Source organism: Gadus morhua, chromosome 13 (assembly GCF_902167405.1).
Source record: "Gadus morhua chromosome 13, gadMor3.0, whole genome shotgun sequence".
NCBI lineage: Eukaryota > Metazoa > Chordata > Actinopteri > Gadiformes > Gadidae > Gadus > Gadus morhua.
Window position 1 is genome coordinate 17,949,066 of NC_044060.1, and position 17,904 is coordinate 17,966,969.

General features: G+C 51.3%; 1 protein-coding gene across 5 annotated transcripts in view; it reads right to left on the bottom strand.

Annotated features, from left to right (window-relative positions):
• LOC115557847 (nuclear receptor coactivator 3) overlaps positions 1 to 17,904 on the bottom strand; it is a 28,437-nt gene that overhangs the window by 6,801 nt on the left and 3,732 nt on the right. For 3 of the 5 annotated variants that reach the window (XM_030375960.1, XM_030375958.1, XM_030375956.1), the window contains exons 2-13: positions 8,385 to 8,489; positions 7,989 to 8,149; positions 6,600 to 6,700; positions 5,652 to 5,826; positions 5,310 to 5,495; positions 4,778 to 4,864; positions 4,106 to 4,249; positions 2,643 to 2,790; positions 1,804 to 2,522; positions 723 to 1,690; positions 472 to 595; positions 103 to 345 (exon numbers count right to left, since the gene is read on the bottom strand). In XM_030375960.1, coding sequence (XP_030231820.1) covers positions 103 to 345; positions 472 to 595; positions 723 to 1,690; positions 1,804 to 2,522; positions 2,643 to 2,790; positions 4,106 to 4,249; positions 4,778 to 4,864; positions 5,310 to 5,495; positions 5,652 to 5,826; positions 6,600 to 6,700; positions 7,989 to 8,149; positions 8,385 to 8,470 — 3,142 coding nt within the window. In that variant the 5' untranslated portion in view covers positions 8,471 to 8,489. Of the gene's footprint in view, positions 1 to 102; positions 346 to 471; positions 596 to 722; positions 1,691 to 1,803; positions 2,523 to 2,642; positions 2,791 to 4,105; positions 4,250 to 4,777; positions 4,865 to 5,309; positions 5,496 to 5,651; positions 5,827 to 6,599; positions 6,701 to 7,988; positions 8,150 to 8,384; positions 8,490 to 9,001; positions 9,182 to 17,904 lie in introns of all 5 variants that reach the window. The other 2 variants (XM_030375957.1, XM_030375959.1) reach the window with 2 other exon arrangements.

Consider the following 17,904-nt stretch of genomic DNA (forward strand, 5'->3'; position numbering starts at 1 on the left):
TCTGAGAGCGAGATGGTCCATCTGAAAGGGTTATCCTTTAATACTAGACTTAACTACTTAAATAACCTTTTATGTCAGTATAACGGGCGTGTTTCTGCTTACTCGCTAGCCCGCCCCGTGGCGGACAACCACCCATGCCCCCCGGGAAGCCGTTGGCCATGGGACCGGCCCGGATGGGAGACTCCATGATCTCCTGCTTGATCAGCGTGGGACAGGGAACGTTCCTCCGGCCCGCGATCCCTCCGCCCATTCCTTCTACGCCCAGGGGCTTGGCGTCCACGGACAGGGCCCTCTGATAGGCCGCCCGCTGGGCCGGTGCCATCGCCATGGCGACCTTCTCCCGCTCTGCGGAACATAAGCTTGGAGGTTACTCATCGCTACCTCCTGCTTGGAAGGCTGGCCTGTGTAGGCGCGAGGAGCCCTGTTCTTTCATGGAGGAGAGTTTCCATTAAAGCAGACCCAAATATTTACCATGGAGACTGTCGGGCAGGTTGGCCTGCTTGCTGCCCATCTCTTTGCCGGCCCTGGAGTCTGGCTCCTGGTAGAAGGCCGAGCCGTTCCTGGTGGGTCCCAGGATGGTCTCCAGCGTCTCCAACTGGAAGATACGACACAGGGGGAAGCTCAGCAAAGCATGTCCCAACAGCCATTCGACCCGAGTCAACCCCGCGCGCGTCCTGAAGGCAACATGATGAAATTGGTCCAATCGACCAAAGGGTGTGTACCTCATCCAGAGGCTCCGTCTTCACCTTGCCGTCCGGGGCCTGGGGGTTGGAGCTGGACACGCCGCCGCCCTGCGGGCCCCTCCCCTCCAGCTCCTCGGCCTTGGGCTTGGTGTCGCCGCCGCCCCCACCGGCGCCACCGTCCTTGGAGTCGTCCTTGTTGAGGAGGTAGTGGAGGAGGGCGTGGGTCTTCTCCTTCTTGGGGCTGTGCTGCTCCTGCTTGGGCTCCGGGCCCCGGTGGCCCCCGCCCGCCGCCGGCCCCTCGGCGGCCCCGCCCTCCAGGCTGCTCTTCCCCGTGGCCTCGGCGGTGATGCGGGCCACCTCGTCGGGGGTGTTGCCGTTCTGCAGCAGCTTGTGGAGGATCTTGTGCTTCTCCTGCAGCGACTGGTTGCCGAAGTGGCCCGCCGCGCCCGACGAGGTCACCGCCCCGAGGCCCGGGGGCCCCGCCGTGCCCGTGGAGGACGACACGCCCGTGGTGGGGCTGGTGACGCCGTCCTTGTGGTCGGGGGCCGATCCCGGGCCGGAGTTTGCCGTGGGGTTGCCCGGCACCAGCTCGTCGGTGGGCGAGATCAGGAGCTGGAGGAGCTTCTTGTGGCCCTTGGTGTCGGGGAGCCGCCGGCCGCCGGGCTCCGACCCCGCCTCTCGGCCCGCCTGGCTGTCGGGCTTCTCGGGGGGGCCCTCGGAGACGGGCGTGTGCGGGTGCTGCTCGCCGCCGGGACTCTTGGAGCCGGACGGGGCCGGGTGCCCCGCTTTACTGGGCCCTCCCTGCGCCAGGCCCTGGTTGGTGGAGTGAACGCTGGGGGAGCTTTCAGGCTTGTGTGGCGCCGGGGAGGAGAGGGGGGACGGCATGGGGTTGCCCACCCCCTCGCTGATGGCCTGCAGGGCGTTCAGGGAGCTGCTGGAGAAGGTGGTGCCTCCTCCTCCACCTCCAGCACAGCCTGGGTGGCTGGAGCTCATCGGGGAGGTCATGCCTGAGAAGGAACAACAAACCCAGCAGATGAGCGACCGGTGAGTGCAGTGAAAGGGTCTTGCGCCAGGCTTACTGAACTGATATAAAACACGTGAAACCAATACAATACCGTACCTCCAGGGGAGAAGGGGCCCATCTTGGGGCTACCCCGGACCCGGGGAGAGCCCATCACGTTGTGCTGAGGGCCGGCCATCCCTTGGCCCGCCTGGGTGGGGCTGGTCATACCGTAGCCACCTCCACCTCCTGGGCCTGCTCCGTGGAAGTGGGCCATCTGCTGCTGCTGATGGAGCTGCTGTTGCTGCTGCTGCTGCTGTTGCTGTTGCTGTTGCTGCTGCTGCTGTTGCTGCTGCTGCTGCTGGTGGTGGTGGGGGTGGTGGGGGTGCTGCTGTGGGTGCATGCCGTGGTGGCCCATCTGGCTCATCTGACCCATTTGATTGGCCGGGTTCATCTGGGAGCTCATGGGATGCATTGAGTTCATCTGACCCATGTTGTTCATCTGGTGCATTGGATTCATCTGGTTCATTTGATTCATCTGAGTCATGGAGCTCATCTGGTTCATCTGGTTCATCTGATGCATGCGGTTGGGGCCGGAGTACGCAGGCCCTCCTCCTCTCTGGGGCATGCTGCCCTGCTCCGCACTGACGTAGCCCCGGTTGGGGCCCACCCCCATGCCGCCGCCGCCGCCTCCCCCTCCTCCACCGACTCCTACTACTCCTCCTGCGGCTGCAGCTCCTCCTCCAGGAGCCATGTTCATCTGCTGGTTGGGGTGGTTCACAGGCATCCCCTGCGGCCGCATGCCCGGAACCTGGTTTCCACGGTAACCGTTGGGTTCCCTGGGTGGGAGAGAGTGAGTGAATTACACGTTAGAGCCGATGCGATCCACCGCAGCTTGCGATGCGATTCGATTTTCCCCTGGAGGCCCGGGGGTCTGCGAGGCTGGCGCGCTGAGGCACCTTTGCAGCAGGTGCGTGGACAGGAAGGTGGGCGGCTCGCTGGAGTTGGGGTTCTGACACCGGTCGCTGCGGGTCTGCGCCGTGACGGGGGTCCCGTCCGAGAGGGAGAAGTGGTACAGGGGCGTCTCTGCATGGCCGTGGAGGAACGCTGGAGGAAAGGAGACGGAGGCACAGTGAGCCACACACAGGAATGCACTGGACAACAACACCAAGTGGGGGAGTGATCAGCAGGGCTGTGGGCAACCAAATAACGGACGGCTGAAATTCAACCATTAAAAAAACAACACAATCCATTGGTTGGGGACAAAATGAGAAGAAAAACATTGGCACGTTATCTCTACATTAACTAAAATCGGCCACATGCTAGCCTTACAATCCCGCGAGTGCTGTTTGGAGCAGGTCAGTGGGTCACGGATGCACTCCTAGGCAGAGTCTGACTATGTTACAGCAGAGGTGCAGAGTACAGGGTGTGGAACATCTGATGGGCCACTGAGCACCGTGTTGGGCAGCGTTGTGTATAGACGACACACCTCGGGAGATCATATTATAGGTCATGATTTGTGTTTAATATCAGGGTTCCAATGTGTGGCGCTGCGATTCGTGCCAAGGTGCCCAATCTTATGTGTTTACACTCAAGCCTGTCGAGCTTTCAACACGAAAGTTGACGGAGAATCCCGACAACAAGAAAAAAATCTAATCCGTACTATTTTAGATGATATGCCTGCATCGTTTTACATTTTACATACTTCCCTGTCGTCCTTTTTAACCAAATACTGCCAGGCCGACGACTTCGTAAGTACCAATTAGTTTGGAGCCAAATAAATGTTCATGTTATGACCCGCAGTCTGACTTACGGGAGAGTTCAAGGTTTGTAAACTGTGGTGTTTGGACCTCCTGTCTAACAAGGCTTATGGTCTATCAAATCATATGATTATTAAGTACAGAGCCTTCAATATAATTGTTATTCATAATTAATGTTATTTCTAACACAATACAGCCTATCACTCAGAAATAAAAACCATCGGTCTGCATATGTCAGGAAATGAGGAACCACTTCTTTCCTTATGAAAGTAAACAGGCCGATTGTTGACCAAGTAGAATTCGGTCGAACAAGTGAGGGTCGACCGACCAATTCACCAGAACTTGACAGCTAGTGCTAGTGCTCATAATAATTTAGTAATGGTGGCCTATGTTATAACTAAGCACTCCAACACCCAGCCTTTAGTAGGCATGCACTCAGGATAGCCAATCAAATGATTTGCACTACAGTAAGCTAAAGCTATCTATTCTTCTTTGCACAGGACATGCCTGGTTAAGGTCGACAGTTGTGTGAGTGGCCAAGGAACACCAACAATAACCCATGTGGAGGTTTTATTGATTTAGTGGGACGAGGACAGTGCACCTTGATAACATGTGCGTAAACAAGGCAAGAGTTAGCCTGGAGACACTCATTCACAGCGTACCGTCGTGGTAGTGGCGCTTGTAGGACCAGGGCTGGCCCTCGCTGCGGTACAGGAACATCTGCATGCAGCGCCTCACCAGGTCTTCCCAGCCCGGCCTCATGGTGGTGTGGAGGGAGCTCTGCTGCTCGATCTCAATCAGCTTGCCTGTGAACCCCGGGAGACCATTGTTAAACGTCTAGCCATGGTATAAAGGAATAATGTCGCCCTACTCGTGAACCCAGAGAGCCATGTTAAAGCAGAGGAGAAACGATGTCGGCTCGACCTAGTTTCCCAAAAACAAATAGTGCTCAAGATAGCGTTCGGAGTCGAAATAAATGTTTGGCATGCCTGAAAAGTACAATCAATAATGAATAACACAAAGGAAAAAAGTGTGTCTTTGATAATGCATCACCCCCCCACCCCCACCCCCACCATATGTAAGAGAATTTGAAAAACATAAACAAGCATTTTGTAGTTTTAGGGAACAACAAACGTCAAACACGTCACGTCTCTCATTGCACAATTCCTCGATTAGAGAGGCAGGGTCAACTTCGGAGCTGCGTATTTCAAATCTCCATGAATATGGTTTTGAGTTTGCTTGCAAGATGGGGGAGTATGCAAGTGTCAAAGTGTGCGTGCATGTGTGTGTGTGTACCAGTGTGTAAATGTATACGTGTGGGTGCGTGCGTGTACCAGTGGGTTCATGGCGGGTGCTGAACCGCTCCGTCCTCTCCACCGCGGAGATGCGGCGCACCACGCAGATCATGCAGGACTGCAGGTCTGCAGGGAACAGGACAAGAGTTGGAGGGGTGCGCTGCAAAGTCCACATCTTTATCATATTTCAAGATTAGGGAGGATGTTGGGTCAACAGAAGTCGACGGACAGAGGCATTCGCCACTGATGCATTCAATTGTGATAAAAACAACAATGGCTCACACTGGACAATGGACCATAAAAGGACCCGCTCCCCCTAGAAATCATGTTTTGCCGTCTTTTAGAAGCTTACTCCTGACCTCACCGATGTTGTCTTGTGAGCCACACAAAGCCAAGTTCTGATTTTTTTTTTATTCTAGCAACGAATACGCTCCTTCCCAGTAGTGGGTTTTGGTGCCGAGGCCCCCAAACTTTCCGTCTGGGATAAAATCGTATTATCTACTGTGCTTTTAGTGTCGTCCATTTACTACGTCTGGCTCCGTTTCAGCGCCGTGGCGTCTGGGTCACCCACCTTCTCCCTCCTCCATCATGGCGCGGGGCTGCGTGAGGGCGAAGCACTGCATGGCCTCGTAGCGCTGCACCCCTGGCCCGTCCTCGCCGGCCCCCCGGCCCGGGGAGAACTTGGCCAGCATGCGACATTTGAAGGTGTGGCTCTTCTGCCGCGGAGCCTCGCCGCCCCAGGGAGCTCCGTTCGGGGCTGGGATAGAAGGAGGTGGGTGGTTAAAAACCCACAGAAATTAGAGTGGTCGGATCGATTCATGGGCATGAATAGATTTGGATACGGCCCATTCAGTGATGGCTGTGTTTGGGGACCATGAGAGACGATTGTGTGCATGCGCGGGGTGCATCTCACCACCAGTCTTGGGGAGGTTCTTGTGGAACTCCTCCCGGTCATCCTCATGGAGGATATTGTACACGCTGGTGTTGATGAGCTCTTCCTGTTTGTACTGCAGGTACTGGGTGACGTTGTCAGACACAAACACGATGCTGCCCTCTCGGTTCACCACGAACAGGAAGCCGTCCAGAGCCTGGGAACGGCGCGGGGGGAGGAGCAACCGGGAAGTCACAAGAATTCTTTTTTAAAGTCCTATGATTCGTTCTGCAAAACATCATAAACGTCACCAGGAAACTGACAACCACGCATTGGTTCCTGGCATTAAAGTCATGTGACACGACAAGTAACTTCCTGGATCCCACAGACAGCGTTTGCTATGAGTCCATCATGTGTCTCTAAGGCCGCCTACACACCTATAGTTCGGTAGACTGTCCGAATCGGGGGGGAGGGGGGTGAGTTGATGCTGTGATGCAATGTTCATTTTGTTTGGTTAGTTTTGTCACTGGACTTTGTCAAGTGGTCACCAAACCGTGTAAATAGATGTCACACTGTTGAACGATTGCCTTGTTAATTGGACCGTAACGCTTCCTTGTTGCAGACAATACACGCAGTCTTTTGTGAGTGACCACAAGTAATTGCTTTATAGTCATTTGAAAATACTTCAGTCACCTCCTGATTGCAAACCAAACTATCGTGGGAAACATTCCAGGTCTCGATTGGAATTAGGTGCGAGAGCGACCTAGGTGACATCAATTAAAGAGTGTTTCAAATACGTTTCAAGGCCCTTTTGAATGAAGCACGTCTGTGTAGACGTCATGTTACATAAATATCATACAAATCCTCCTAATTTATGTTGGGAGCTCTAGCCTGAATGGCCTGACCAAGAATACAGGAGGGCAGATCAAGGTAAGCTATATAGTTGCTAGTGCTACTAGCCAGCCGGGCTGATGATAAGTTGGCGGTTACCTGTAGAAGCAGGGGTCCCAGGTGGTCCTTGTCGATGACCCCCTGGCCGGTGGAGGACACGTCGGCCTTTTGCACGTCGTCATCGCTACACGTGGCCTTCCCTGAGACCGAGGAGGAGAACGTGTCAGCATATTATTATTATTATTTTTTTTTAGAAGCGGTAACAGATGAGTATCTATTGTAGACTGAATAGGTGTGCGAGAGGTGCCATTCCCACCGTCTACCCCCAGGTGGCAGCACAAGCTCCCAGCGCATTGCTAAAATACCTTTCTATTTTTAAAAGTCGCCATGTGTCTGAGCTTTTGTCAGAGGCCATTCTACAAAGCCTGCGTTGTGAGGTGCTGGTAACTTTGACACTAACTTTCGACACCATTTGAAAAAAACGGCTTCTTTCTTCTGTGGCATCACAGGGTAGGTGAGATACGGAGGGCGGGTGGGGCATTGGGTAGCACTATAAATAAAGGCTACTAAGTAAAGCTTTACTTGAGTAAAACCAAAAGACGAGCAAAGAAGGCGGCGTGTTAAGCAGCAAGCAGGGAGGAAAAAGAGGAGAAGAGGAAGAGAGGCCCTCCATCATTTCTGTCCCGTAACTATGGCAACCTGGCTGCACAATGCTGGGAGCACCAGTAGCCAGCTGTGACCCTCTGGGCAGATTCCAATTTGATAGCGCTCTGCCTCCCTCCTTCCCCACTTAACCTCACACACTGCATGTTAGCAGAGCTAAAATATAAAATAGGTGGAGCAAAAAACCCCAAGGTGGCTCCCATTGTCAGTACAGAAGCAGAACACGAAAATGTGTAGATTTATGTATGCATGCGTGTGTGCTTCTGTACAATGTCTAGAATGGATTGTGAAGCAGCCCGTGTCATTAGGCTCCAGGAGAAAGGGGGCAGGCTTTGGCAGTTACAGATTCAAACTGTCACACTGATGGCCGTCAGCCGCCGCCGCCGCTATCACCACCACCACCACCACCACGGATAGGGCTCAATTACCGGTGTTCGTTTACCCTCCCACCACCTACCCCCCACCCACACATAGAGCCCGCAACACAAACAGCCCGAGCGGCTGTCTGCAGCAGCCCGGCCCTGAACCTACCGGCAGCGCTTCATCACCAGGATTACACTGTCCGGCTGAAGATGGCCGGTGGATCAAGGCGGCTCTTTGACTGATGATTATTAAATATAGAGGAAGAGGGGAAGCTGGAGGCACATCTTGGGCGTTGGGTTTCGACAGTGTGAGTGGGTGAGTGGGTGAGTGGGTGAGTGGGTGAGTGGGTGACTGGGTGAGTGGGTGAGTGGGTGAGTGGGTGAGTGGGTGAGTGAGTTGCATGCAGCCCGGCGGCGGGTGTCATGCCGGCAACAGCAGCGGCGGCGGTGGTGGTTGGGGTACCTTGTTCTTTGATCTGCCTGATCTGCCTCACGGTCTCCTTGAGGATGGCGCACTTGTCCGGCTTCACGTTGAAGCTGTCGATGTTGGAGAGGTTGGCGGAGATGAGCTCGGCCAGCTCCTCGATGTACTTGCTCTCCTGCTCCCTGCGCCGCTTGTCACACCTGCCGGAGGAGCAGGAGGAGGAGGAGGAGGAGGAGAAGGGGTAAGACGCGTTACCATGACGACGTCAACACGGCGCATCCACTGTGTCTGCGTGTGTGGGTGCATGTGTATGCGAGTGTGAGACTAGGTCAGATGCTCATTTAGATGCTTGGGAGACAGCGATGAAGCCTGCTTCTCTCAAACACACATAGACACTCTCTCCCTCTGAACAGATTCTCTCACACACAAACCCACCCAAGGCCAGGTGTGTCACAGGTCGACAGTTTCCTCTTCCGGTCCGAGCCCAGTGGCTCCATGGCGTTCTCACCTACTCCGCTCATCCTCACCGCATATCAGCTCCTGCAGGGGGAACACACACACACACACGCAATACATCAACACAGGCAGTCCAACTACGTGGCCGGAGACGAGGCTGGCAGTGTGTCAACACGGGTTTGTCATCACATCACCACTCGATCACACGCAGCGCCGTCCAAAGTGACAGCAGAGCAAAGGGTGTGTTTGCTTAATTGTGCGTGTTTGCACGCATCAGGGGAGGGCAGGGTGCTCACGGAGCAGGCGCCCGGTGTGCTCCCGGTCAGGTATAGCCACGCATCGTTCCAACAGCGCAATGAATCAACCGCCCGCTTGGATGGATGTACGGATAATAAAGAACTAGTGTTACCCCCAGCCCCCCTCCCCACATCAACCTGAAATGAAGCCAAATTAATTTAGAACCACCCCCCTACCCCGAAACCGAAAACAACACAACAAGCTTGGAGTCAGCCTGGCTGCACGTTAGGCAAAACAAAGCCATAAAGCAGCAATAAGGCGGGATATTTCTCAGGGTAAAGTAGGCAGCGGACTCCCACAGATTTACGAGGGCCGGCCTTCCAGGGGAGGCACAGCGCCCCTGGTTGCGGCGGCGGACAGGAGTGAAATCTCATCTGTTCCACCGCCAGGAGCACTTGATGATGATGTAGTGATTCTGTGCCTCGGGGGAGATGGGTCATTCTGCGTTCAGCTGGCGTGGCCGCCAGAGTCGCTCCCGTCTGCCGGATGATAGCACTCACACACACACACACACACACACACAAACACACACACACACACGCGCACAGGCATGTAGCGGAACATACAGTGTGTGAGGGAAACCAATGTATTCTCTGCCTTGTGCTTCCTCGATCTTCCTAGCTCTCTTTGGCGCTGCCTTTTCTCCCCTCTCTTGCTCATCTTCTCTCTCTCTCTCTAAAGCAGATGATCTCCACCAACATGCCCCACTGTCTGGCTGCCTTGACTGGGCATGATGGAGGGGAAGGGATATGAACACACAGCTCGGGGAGGCTAGGACTAACTGAGTGAGGGCAGGATGTGTTTATCGGAGTGCTGCTGCTTAGAATGCCATCCCTTCCGCATTCTCCCTGGGAGGGTGTGATGGTTCTCTGCTTCAATAGGTTCTGAAGGCAGCTCGCTCAGTACAGCACGGCCACACACACAACCCACCGTGGACTCACTTCTGCCCTTCCCGGCCGGTGTTGACAACATGCAGATTGCACTATTCAAAACGTGTCATCTTTTGTTTAGGTTTGGGGCCTTTAAAAAAAAATATATATATATATATATATATATATATATATATATATATGAAAAGAACACAGCGGAACAAGACTGACAAACAGATTCATAAGGACCAAACGTTAGGACTGAATTTACTTTCATTTCAGAAGCCTAAATGGCCTCTGTTGATCATTTAACAGTAGTCACTAGGAAATGAGAAGCAGCCATAAGCATGCACATAATGGCAAAAGCAAAAGGCTTGGTCGTTGGACTATTGATCCAGCAGCTTATCTGGTGTCTCTTACCAGGAGTATTTTGTGTGGAACTTGTTATTCCTGATTTGAAGATAAAACAATTAAAAAAAATAACATGTTATCTGTAGACTTTGAACAGGGCTCCTGTTGTAAACAGTGTTCCTTTAAATAATGGTCATAACACACCTGCGTGTGTGTGTGTTTGTGGGCGTTTGTCTGACAAGGTGTTGTCTTGAGTCTTTTGGTCTCTTTCTCTCCTCCCCCCCCCCCCCCCCCCCCCCGGTCAGAGCTAAGCTGTAGCAGAGACCCTGCCCTCTGTGCCCTGCTCTGGGTTTGCTGCCCTTGGAGTGACCCTCCACCCCCCCCAGGGTCCGTCCACACACACACACACACACACACACACACACACACACACACACACACACACACACACACACACACACACACACACACACACACACACACACACACACACACACACACACACACACCTTATCATCCCCACCCAGGGAACAAACATGCTTGTTGTGCCTCTGTGTGCACGTGTTCTTGTGTACCCACCACGCCGGTGTATATAGTAAATAGTCTTTTTTTTTTCTTAAAAAGATTACAAAAAAATGCATATCTCAAACTGATTTCCACAGGCATGTTCTTACAAACTCTCCACTTCAGTCTCCCTCCGTCCATCTGTGTTTCTGTCTCTCACTCCCTTCTACGCCTTTCATTCCCTCTGTGTCCCTCCCTCCCCCCCCCCCTCTCTCCCTCTCTCCCTCTCCCTCCCTCCCTCTCCCCCAGAAATAAATAGCTGGGGAATGAGATCGCCTCAGAGAAGTGTGAAGCATTAGTCAAGTTCAGCAGCAGTAGTGCAGGCTGGGATGTTTTGCCCAGTAAGACCCGTTAGGTCTACTGCTACTATGAACAATAAACGCATATAAAGGACCACCATGTTCACCCCTTACTGGAACGGGACGACTGTAATTGCCCGGCACACCGTACCTGTACATGTTCAGAGATTGGCTAAATCTTACCATCACCGCTGTTAACGCAGCGCTAAGAAGTTAAACACACGGTAGAAGAGACATCCGAACTTGGGGGACTAATCTGACAAGCCCGACTCATTGGAGTCGACGCGTGAGTGAAACCGATCGAGCGGCCAACCAGAGATGAGTCACAACAAGCTAGGCGTTATGCAAATTAACCTGGTTCAGCCACTTCCCAGAGAGTGAGACACCAGCCCCGAAGAGATGCCTGCAGGGCTATGCTGTGGAACGTCTGGTTCACCCAGTGCCGCTGTGGGACGTGGAGGGGTGATATCGCCACCCACTGAACTGGTTGAGATGGACTGCAGAGGAGCAGAGAGGGGATTCACGCTAAACTTTTGCCAATCCCAAGCTCCAGCCAAGATGCCGTTCAGTGTTGCATCGGTGAACCTCAAGGTCTCAGCACTTCCTGGGAGCACTTGGTGCCTCTTTCAAATGATTTGAAATCACTTGCAATCTAAAGAAATAAAAGATGGATGAAGACTTTCTACACCTGAAAGAGGGAAAAAAAAAAAAAAAAATCCCCTAATTTATTGTAATTTGTCTGGATGTCATTAGCGGTTTAAACAAGGATTATATGTAGACATATGATGGATTCATATAGATCAACCAGTAGGTCCTTGTAGCCAAAAAACAACAACACTAAATCTGTCTGATTGTCCCCCAACACGTACTTTCAAGTATTTCTGCTGTCGGCTTAAATTTATGGGAAGAAAACTGATTTGAAAACGGCACAGGAAGCCACAGCAGATAGCATCCTGTTTGCGTCCTCCAGTCCCACCGCGTCATCACTTCCCCTTCCTGGAACATGGGCTCTGCACGCGCAATCCCCCCACCCCCACCATGTACATATTCTCATCGAGGCTGGGGCCTTCCCCCTCTTCCCCTGGCTCCTCCCTCACCCATGTGGGTCATTCTGGGCTGAGAGCTAGCATGTCAGGCTGCTCTGGAGGACAGGGTTTCCCAAGCCGCCTGGTCTGGTGGAGCCACAGACGCTTGGAGGGAAGGAAGGCGGAGCTTCACCCCAAAGGCCAAAAGACAGCTTCCGACAGCGAAGAGATAACCGCAATTTGCATGCGTTTCTGTGCAGACGCTTGTGGTGAGCAGGGAGCTGTTCGGCATTCTTTTCGGACGTCACAGTGCACGTGTCTTGCCAACCATTGTTTGAAAAAGCAGTAGCAGCTCTTGAAGAGGAACAGGTGACATATCATATCCGGGATGAGAGTTTTTGAAGTACTGAATGTCAACTTTATTTTTTTCTATATCTCCGTAGAACTCACTCTTAAGGAAACGATTGACTCCAGCTTCTGTACAAGTTCTAGGACTATTTTTTTTAAGCTATTGTAAAAGTTGTGCAATCTTGCAATAAAATAAGTGCTTTTCCTTCCCTTTTGCACAAAGGTCAGTGTTCTCCGGCCATCGAGTTCAAAGAGTCATTTTTCAACCAAAAACGTCCTCCATTAAAATATGGATACATTTGCCATTGATAATCATTTGTCGTAATCATAATGCAGCACGAAGCAGCAGCTTGACTTGCAAGGGGTAAAAATTAGTAAATAAGAACTACTAAGGGCCAGTCTACCAGCAATAACAACATTGTTGAAACAGATATCCTTTTGTGTTTCCATACTAGAGAGTCAAATCTATTTATAACCGAGTCCTAAACACTAGTTCATTATAAGCTGGGGTTGGCTTTCTCCCCCCCCACATATGAGTCATAAAAATGCAGATTTTCATCATTCCACTTCCACTGTTGAAAAATCATCATGACTCCCACTTTGACATGGAAAGTCGTATCAAGAGGCATAGAGAAATGAATGTGCCACAAAAGGGCAAAAGATAGCAGCCAGCCACAAATAAGGTACCAACGCTTCCTGAGTGTGCGCCACAGAGAGAGACTGGAATGGTCACAATACACTAGCATGCTACAGGCGAGCTAATGCTAAATGCAACATCCGAATAATGGCAGAGACAGAAGCATTGTGGGGCCATGGAGGAAATTCAAATGTTAAAATTTCAAACAAACGGGAGGCTGACTTTACTGCACACAACTGAAATGTACCTGAAGGGACGCAAGAGTCGTGCCACTTTGAAAAACTAACAGACACACATGGTAGTTATACAAAAATGCATTAAAAAAATAAAGAACTACAGCGAAAAAATTCAATTAAATTGGAGTGAAGGGGGCCGAGATGCATGGATGAGGAGTCCAAACAGACCTCCTGGAATAAAAAGGAGAGGCAGTAGAAAGGTGGGGGTTGTGGAGGCAAAGACGCGGGGACGGGCTGCATGGGGAGGGCATGGTGGAGGAGCTCAGTAGGGGAGCTACCCGGGGAATCCCTTCAGTGGGACAACAACACTGAGGAGCCAGCAAAGTGTGGGACGGCATTCCTGCATGAATGTAAAGCCTGCAATCCGAGCTCCCGGAGACGAGGATGGGCAGGCACCGCAACAAATGCCGGCCGAGCTCCAGCAGACAGCCCTCGCACCCACAGGGGAACCCAACCCACACAAGAAAATGACCCGCCGTTGATAATTGCTCTTTGAAATTGAAATAAAGCTATTCAATAATGAATGAATAAGAATGCGAGACACATGTACCAACTTCTTTGGAGGCCTTGAGGTCATTACACCCCATTGAAGTTGCGCACGCGCAGACACACACGCACGTAGTCTACTGAAGTTCTGGACATCAAGTGCAATGAGGAAACAAGAGCCAAAATGACTTCCTGTTTTGCTTCAAAGAGCTGCCCCGACCCCCCACCCCTCCTGAGTGTGACCGGTGCACTTTGAGCCACGGCCCGCTGGCGTGGCTACAGCGGCCTCTCACGCCAGCCCGGTCGGGCAACACACACACACACACACACACACACACACACACACACACACACACACACACACACACACACACACACACACACACACACACACACACACACACACACACACACACACACACACACACACACACGGGATGAGCAGGGTGCTGGTTGTGGCGAGGGGGGGGGCGGAGGAGATGGTGGTGGTGGTGAGGACATGTGCCAGGCATGTGTGTGCATGTCAGGACTTGGAATAAAAGTTTTAAAAAGTGCAGAGCGAGGTTCAAGACGGCCTCGGGCCTCAGGCTGCTGCTGCTGAAGTGTGCTGGAAGCTCTGAAAAGGCTGTCACACCAACCCAGGCCGTCTGCTTCCTGTCCACACAGAGGTTTGGGCTTGGCTCTTTGGATAATTCTTTGCTCCTCTACGCATCGGGATCCCTCAGAAGAACCAACGATTGCTGAAGTGATCTGCTCAACATTTAACTGGGCTAAGCCGGACTATTTTTGGTAAATGTCAGTGCCTCCAACACACAGGAGTTTCGTCTCGCGACATTTGAAGTATAGCCGAGGAACACACCTTCATCCATAAGGCCGGTAAAAAATAAATGCAAATGAGACACTACTGAAGAGTGACGTTGATTCAATTAGTTGTCAGTGTCAGCTGAAGCCAAACCAAATCTCTTATGTTGAGCTCTGTTCCAACTTTCAGTCTAAAACACATCCAAGGATCAGGCTTGTTTCAGGGCTAGTGGAACACTGAGGACATCCAGACTAGACAGCCCAAGATTTGTTCACGTCAAAAATTATATGAAATTGACACATTGATACCAGCTCCTTTGATACTAAAACAATAGCAAATACGCTGAAAAACCAAAAACAAAAATTCATAACAATTTGTATCCCTGTTTAATGTATGAACTTTATGATGAAAGATAGATAGAGACTTTATTGTCATTGGACATGTCACAAGTACAGAGCAACGAAATTAACAGTTACAAGACTTTGATTAGAAGGTATAACACTGCCACTTGACTATGAAGAAGACACAGAAAAGTGGTGAGACACGCGTTCGGTCTGAAAGACAACGAAGGAAGAGAAAATTAAGTTCTACCCAGAGCAAAGCCCCCGTGCCCATCCCCCTTCAGCAAACCCTCCTCCACAACAAAAACACAAACACACACGCACACACACAAACACACACGACACAACACGCACACGGCTCAGATGGCTGGCGTGCATCTGCCCGTTTTTCTCACCCAAACTGCAGTGTGCAGAAAAACCCCAGGAAAATAAATGAAGGTGCAGACAAAGAGATGGCAGATTCCACGATGGGGGGGAGGGAGTGGTGGCAGGGGGTTTGTGGGGGTGCGCCTTTTGCATCTACCAATACCATTCATCATCAATATAGACAAAGAGTAGAAAGAAGCAGGACAGAACCCGTGTGGACCTACAATACATCCACTCCCTATCCACCACACACACTCAGATACCCTCACACACGCACTGCAAGTCCATTACGATATCCCTTCTAAACATCATCGTTCTGACAATAATCTTGATTTGTCTGGGCTCCATATAGGTACGCGAGGAGCAGAGTGAAACCCTATTGTTTCCCCCTACCATCTGTGTTCTGCTATCGGAGGCGGTGGTCACACCAAGGCTAATATTATGGAAATGAGTTCATTAATCACTGGCAAAAAATGGCTTTTATCTGGCAAGCCAGAGCACCCATCTCTGCTTAGACTCTGTGCTGCTGGGTCAGATAACTAACAAACACACACAATGTGGATTGGACTCTGTAACACACACACACACACACACACACACACACACACTTAAAGAGAAGGGCAGTTTTACAAGAAGCAGAATGGTTGTTAGCACCGCTATACCTGTGACAGAAGAAAATCAATGCGATTTAGACTGCAGCACTGCTGCCGCTTTCCTTTCCTTCTCGATCCCTCCCCCTCCCCTTTCTTCCCTCCCTCTGTTCCATACACCCCTCCCCTTTCTCCCCTCCCGTTCCCCTTCTCTCCCTCCCTCCCTCCCTCCCTCCCTCCGCCCGGGCTGGCTTGGTGGGGTAAACACAGGAAGAGACCAGGCTCTGTTCCAACAGGCCAGTGCAAGAGCTGGGCGTTCCTGCCTAGCTCCTGCACTGGGGTCAAAAGTTTACCCTGGTTTTCATTTCACCTTCCCTCAGCCAATCGGCGCGCAGCGCAGAACCTGAACTTTGACCCCTGGGCAAAGAATTCCTCTCAAAAGAGGTTCTGATGCTACCTCCAATCTCTTGGTCTCTCTTCTCTACCATCCTTGCTTCTTTTTCCAGTTCTGTCTGTTGACAGAACCTGGGTTAAGATTTCTGAAAGGTATAGCACTCCAACGGTTTCCTCAGATTGAAAACTAGCGGAACAATAACTTCCATCGGAAAATTAAACAAAGGGCAGTAACCTCTCTTAATCACTTTCGAAGAAGTCATTAAAGCTCAAGCGTTCTTTGCAGCTAAAAATAATGACGGAAGAATACGTTTGGTAAACGTCTGTTATCTCAGACGTTTTTCTCTCTTCTTTCTCGCTCTCCCTCACAAACTTTCGGAGGGGTAGTGTGTATGTACCCTCCTCGCCACATGGGGACTGGGGTCCAGGCTAACACTATTAAGAGTGTGTTTAAATGACTTATGAGGACACGCTGGCAAAAGGGGTCACCACCAAGTGCTGAACTGACACAGGGAATGCGGCGCGTGCATGTAGCAGACAATGAAGGACTATTACAGAGACCAATCCAAATAGAAAACACACACACACACACACACACACACACACACACACACACACACACACACACACACACACACACACACACACACACACACACACACACACACACACACACACACACACACACACACACACAACCCCATGCCTGGTCTTGCCTTGGTGGCACCGTATTCTGCTCCATCTGCTGGGTGTTTAAGCCTACAAAGCTAATCAGGCCCTCACCCTCTTTTATAATCAAGGCACTGTGCAACAGGATAGTAGGTGGTGATAGTAGTTGTCCTCTAGGAACTCCATGCGTTGGCCCTCAGTAGTAGTCGGCACGTTCCAGGATATGTTGATGTGAATATTGTGCTGGCTCAGGGAGTGCCAACACCAAAGTGGTTGCACTTGTTTAACGCATACACCCTTGGCAGCTACATCTCAAACTTAGTTCTAAATTCTGGCACAAAGCTTTTTCTGTGTTACAAAATTGTACCGATTAAAGCGCTGAATTCATTGTGACATTCTTAACCGACAGCTCGCACGTTAAGGTTTATGGAACATGATAAGGAGTAGATCTAGTTTGTTCCATGTATTCTGACTATTAGGGTTTTATAATAATTGAGGTCAGGCTGCAAACAACTGGTTTGAGGAACGGAAAATTTAGTAAAATTTGGCAGTGCACACTTCTACGCGTGTCTCCTAGCAAAAGGTTATCCTGCGTCAGGCAAATCAGCCAGTAGTCAAACAGAGAAATTGGACTCAGTTTGACTACGATAATAGAGCAGTGCACCAAGAAGAGTGTAACAAAACACAGCACAAACGTGACAACATTTCAGTTCTGCTATTCAGGCGGAAAGAAAAAAAGCGAAAGTCTCCCATGTTTCCCTGCTACGAAAATGATGAACAATGACTAACTAGCTTCATAAACAAAATCACAGTAAAGAGTCAAATACTATAAAAAGGTGACAGAACAGTTTTCCACATAATCCAGAAACGGGAGGGGGGGGGGGGGGGGGGGGGGGGGGGGGGGGGGGGGGGGGGGAATATCCAACCCCAATTATCAACAGAAAGTGTTGGGAGGGTGTTGAGGGGGCATCTAAATGGGATGGGTTAACCGTTCCTGGCCAGCGTTGACATGAAGCCATTAAGCAGGTGTTGAGCAGGACCAGGGCCTCTCACATTGAAATGGAACTCTGTGTCATTCAAGACTTTGACTTTCCTCTGGACTACAGGGGTGGAGGCAAAAGGAGGGGGACAGGACACATGGGGCAGGAAAAGGGTGGGCACTGGCGTGGGAGGAAGGGCAAATTGAAAGCAAGGTGTCCACGGAGGAGTGGAGAAGTTCATCCAGA